General features: G+C 36.8%; 1 protein-coding gene across 1 annotated transcript; it reads right to left on the bottom strand.

The window, feature by feature from the left end:
• Window positions 1-2,043: 2,043 nt before the first annotated feature.
• LOC140767441 (receptor-like protein EIX2) lies at window positions 2,044-4,962 on the bottom strand. The gene has a single exon (XM_073107358.1). The coding sequence runs from the start codon at window positions 4,960-4,962 to the stop codon at window positions 2,146-2,148; it is 2,817 nt and encodes a 938-aa protein (XP_072963459.1). The 3' UTR covers window positions 2,044-2,145.
• Window positions 4,963-5,165: the final 203 nt, after the last annotated feature.

Raw genomic sequence — 5,165 nt, 5'->3', positions numbered from 1 at the left:
GCTCCACTATTTTAATTATATCTTTTGATGCAAATATCTGATTGACGTGAAATGAGAGCCATTACAACCCTATCTCATGAGGCTATCACTAATTAAATTTTTTTTAATTTTTTTACGTCCGGATCAGTCCAAATCTGATTCTAACACTGCTAGAAATTTAATCCCAAAAATTCTCACATGTAAATGAAGCTTTGACATTGTGGGAAGAATTCAAACACTTGCTTCAAGTACGTGATATAAGATTAAGTATGCATCAACAAAATTTGATTGTATGCATAAACTATTTCTTGATAAATCAAGGCGAGCTCAACATGAAAAAGATGGTTCCATCGTGGTATTCTAAATTTTGCCCTGTTATGCCCACTAAGTCAAGCAATAGTGACAAATTAAATTTCCAAAGGGAAAAAAGAATAGCCAGTATCAAGTGGACAGAGATCTTAGTAGTTGAGGAATTAAGAAGGCAAGATAAATGACTAGATAACCATACATCATGTTTCCTCCCTAAATAATCTACAAGTTAGATTTAATTTTTTTTTATAATTTTTTTATATCCAGATCAGTCCTATTATAGTTCGTAACACTTAAGCTTAATTACATTTTATCCTTTTATATATAAATTTACTTTATTCTTCCAAGTGTATACTTCCATAGATTAATCATGTGCTCTTTGAAAGAGAGAAATGTATCCCTCTCAAGAACAATGTAACTACCGTTGTGTTTGAGATAGATTAGGAGTGGTGAATTTGGTGAACAGAATATGCCAAAGCTAAATGTTTAGGAGCAGCAATCGGATAAAGAATTTGTGCATGGCTATTAAACTTCTTTTTAATTTACTACTATTGGGGCACAAACTTTGGAAATATCGCATTTCCCTTATTTATTAGCTATCACAATATATGTTATTCAAGAGCACGTCTATGCTTGCTCATATTTAAGTCTTCACGGTCTCGCAATGATATTGATAGTTATAATAACTTATCGAGCTGATCCTAACTAAAAACAAAGACTTGCTATGCAACTTGCTATTAAAAATGATGTGGATTATCGCAATTCTAATAAAGACTTGCCACAAAATCCTTCTTCCCTAAACTAACCTCTAATCCCATAAAAACTAAATCATCTTATTTATAAATAAACCTTACCTTACGAAATTATATCAAAACCCACAACACACAAGAATCTCCTAAAATCCTTGCCACGTAGAAACCTTAGAAGCTTTCCCTAACTTTACCTAATTTTCTCTATCTCTCCAGCTCAAACTTCTTTTTTTTCTCTATCTTTCCCTAAATTTTCTTCATCTCCATCTCTATCTTTGAGGTCGCAAGTAACAAAATCGGCTTGACGTTTGAGGAGCTCTAAGATCTCTATGGCTTAAAGTTTGGAAGCTCAAAGATTAGCTTAACATTTAGGTGATGTTCTCTATAGTTCAAGAAAAAGCAAGTTCAAGTTATGAATAAAATTAGAGATAAGTACAAGGATAATTTAGGAATGTTATAAATTACATAATAGATTATAATATAATATTCTCTTTCTAGTATTATTCAGTTTAATTATGGTTATGTTAAGTTAACTCAGGTTATTAAATAAATATTATAGGAACAATGAGGGATCGCGTTATAAAATCACCAAAGACGAGGTGCGAATTATAAAATAGGCAAAATGTAGGATGTGATTTATAAAAATTTATTTATTTAACCATTATTTAAAACTACGACGAGAAGTAAATACCAATCCATTTATCTCGCATGGTGAATGACATATATTTATGAAGCATATCTAGCTAAACATATATATCAACATGATTTCTCTATCGGCATAATTCATCTCATTTTTCAAATGATGGTGGCATGAGCATAAAATTTGTAGCAAAAGCAGCGGAAATTAAGAAAACAAGCATCTAAATTAGGTAATGTGTGTAGGGTAATATTATGGTATTACAGAAAAGACTATAATAATATAAGAAAGTGAAATACTTAATACATTATACTAATTTCTGCATGTGTGTCATAAGTATAAACAGAAGATTATATATTGTATGTTTGGTTTGGCCTTCTAAGCCTTTGATCAGTGATCGATCTCTATAGTGTCTGATCTCCATAGTTCGAACCTTCCAAACTCCTTCAATAGCAATCTTGCTCCTCTGCTTTATTTCTTCTTAATTCTAGCACTGAGTTTAGCCCACTTGAGAACCATAAATACATATATTCTATCACAAATGTCGTCAACGAAGAGAAAATATGTTGTTCTCCATGTACTCTTAAACAGCAAGGTACCAAAAACCATCCAAAAGCCCATTGCAAATCCTAGACCCATGCTGAGATAAAAAGATGACATATCGTATCCATTTTTATGTTCTAGAAGATCACTCATAGTAGTTTGATTTCCTGAGCAGTTCTTGGAAGTAGGAGGCCCACAAAGATTGTTGTTGCCGATGTAGATAGTAGGATCATCGAATGTTTCGAGCTGACCTCCTGATGGAATTCTTCCTGAAAGATTATTGTAGGACAAGTTTAAGTGGCTCAAAAAGGTTAGAACTGACAGAGTTGGAGGAATTTCACCAAAGAGCTCGTTATTTGACAGATCAAGCGATTCCAATGACAGTAGACCATTGATCGTCTCTGGAATATTTCCAATCAATCGATTTGCTGACAAGTTCAAGTTTTTTAATCCAGCAAAGACACCTATCTTTTCAGGGATCTCTCCAGTTAATCTATTCCCTGATAAATCAAGGCTCAACATGAAAAAGATATTGTCTTTTTGATATTCTAAAATTTGCCCCTTTGTGATCACAAATAAGCTAAATGGATCATTTCTATAATACAAGTTGTCAACTATATTTGCTGCAATTGTATTGAGATCACTTGTATATGGGGAGGTAAGTGTCATTGCTTTGAAGTTCACAAGGGACGGATCTATGATTCCTGATAGATTGTTGTGAGCAAGGTCCAAAACTTGAAGGTGGTCAAGTTTTGAAAGCTTAATAGGAATATAGCCAAAAAACATGTTATACTTCAATAGGAGGAAGACTAAATTTGGTAGTCTTGTTCCTATCCATGCTGGTAAGTTTCCAAAGAAATTATTGTAGGAGAGATCAAGAAATGAAAGCTGTTGGCAACCTCGAAAAAATAAAGGGAATTTACCAGAGAGACTGTTGTTGTAGAAATTTACCATGACTAGATAACAGCCAACATCTCTCCAATCACTTTTGGCTCTAAAAGAGTTACCACTAGTCCAGCATTCAGGAAGCTGTCCTGAGAGGTGGTTGTTTGATAGATCTAGAACTTCTAAGGACTGCAATTGGTCGCACAAAGATGATGGGATGGTTCCCCTGATAAGGTTGTTTGAAAGAAGCAAGTAATTCAACTCTATAGATCCAAGGTTTAGTGGAAGTGGACCTGATATATAATTTCTTGAGAGATCTAAGTACCAAAGACCCATCGGTAACTTTGGTAACCGACCTTTGAACTGGTTTGAATGTAGGATTATAGATTCTGCTGTTGATAGGAACTCTAGAGTCATTGGTAACACTCCGCTGATCTGGTTATGGGAGAGGTCAAGATATTGGATTCGAGAAATTACATTCCAAAACCAATTTGGCAACCTGTTCGTGATTCCTACACTCGACAAACTTAGAGAAGTAATGTTAGTTTGTGATTGAATCCATGCAGGAAAATGGGGTCCCATCTTGCAATAGCTCAAGTCGACTTCCTTCAATCTGAATGGAGAGATCCAATTTGGGCCTACTACCATGGTCAGGGAGTTGTTGTACAAGTATAGTGTCTCTAATCTCGTCAGGCTTGTAAAATGGTCTTCTAATATCATGCCGACCAACTTGTTGGAACTCAACTCCAAGTAACTGAGATTATTGAGCTTTCCTATCCCGGAAGGTATGGAACCGGTGAGACTATTGTAACCGAGATCAAGAGTGCTTAGACTGGTCATATTCTCAATCCAATTTGGCAGGCTTCCATTCAAATTATTTCCCCCCAAATACAATGACTGTAACTTGCTTGGCAGCCTCTCCATCAATTCTGCTATGTCCCCATTGATCTGATTCCATCTTAGATTGAGCACTTTCAATTTGTGTAGATTCTTCATAGTCTCCGGTATCATGCCGACGAGATAATTGTCTCCGAGAAAAAGTTCTTTGAGGGAGGTCATGTTTCCCAGTAGCCCATCAGGAATAGGACCATGAAAGTAGTTATCCTCAAGACCAAGGGTCACAAGTGATGTGAGATTAGAAGAGTAAAGAGGGAGAGAAGCGAGTGTGGCGTTGAGACTACAACCAAGTAGATGAAGGACTCTTAAAGAAGTTGGAAGCATTCTCAAGGCCGGCACCCAATCCATAGTAGCACTGAGGTTCACATAGCTCATATCGAGGTGCTTCAAAGAGGACAGATGTGGTAACCAAGCTACCAGATCAACCGATTGCAAAAAGTAATTACCACCAAGATCGAGATGGAGCAGCTTAGTTAGATTACCAAGCTGAGGAGGTATGCTACCACCGAAGCCCGCATTAGAGAGGTTGAGATACTTCAAGTTCTTGAAGGAGCCCATGAATTTCGGTATCTGTTGTCCTCCGAAGTAGTTGAAGCTTAGGTCGAGGTAGTTAAGATGCTCTAGAGCGAGAAGAGAAGGGCTAATGTTGTTGCTCATGGAAGCCCATGGTAACTCGTCGGGGTCGACTCGGAGGTCGAGCTTGACAACGTGCCCCGTCTTGTTGCTGCACAAAACACCCCTCCATCTGCAGCAATCTTGGCCTTCCCAAGAAGATAATAAACTCCCATGTAGAGTATTGATGCCCTCCTTAAAGGTGAGAAGTGCATCTCTCTCACTTGCAACGCAACTTCCTCGTAGTTTGGTGGTCTCCAGAGATAGAGCCGGAGAGAAGATGTGGAGGAGTAGAAGGCAGAGACGTAGAACTAAAACTCCATGGGTAGTGTAGGACGTAAGCTTAGCCATGGTTTTATTATTCCCACCCCACACCAACATATATAGTGGACCAAGTATGTTATACAATCACTAAGAGGTATTGAGAGATATCACATTGCATTGTTATTATGATGTTCTTCTTTCTTCAGCAACTACATGACAAGATATGAAGTCCACTAAGTCAAGCAATAATAGTCACAAATTGAATTTCCAAGAAAAAACACAATAGAATA

The sequence above is a fragment of the Typha angustifolia genome, chromosome 1, assembly GCF_048772165.1.
Source record: "Typha angustifolia cultivar Huaian chromosome 1, ASM4877216v1, whole genome shotgun sequence".
In the NCBI taxonomy this organism is placed as follows: Eukaryota; Viridiplantae; Streptophyta; class Magnoliopsida; order Poales; family Typhaceae; genus Typha; species Typha angustifolia.
Note: the sequence above shows the minus strand (reverse complement) of the source record. Positions and strands in the feature narration are given on the sequence as shown.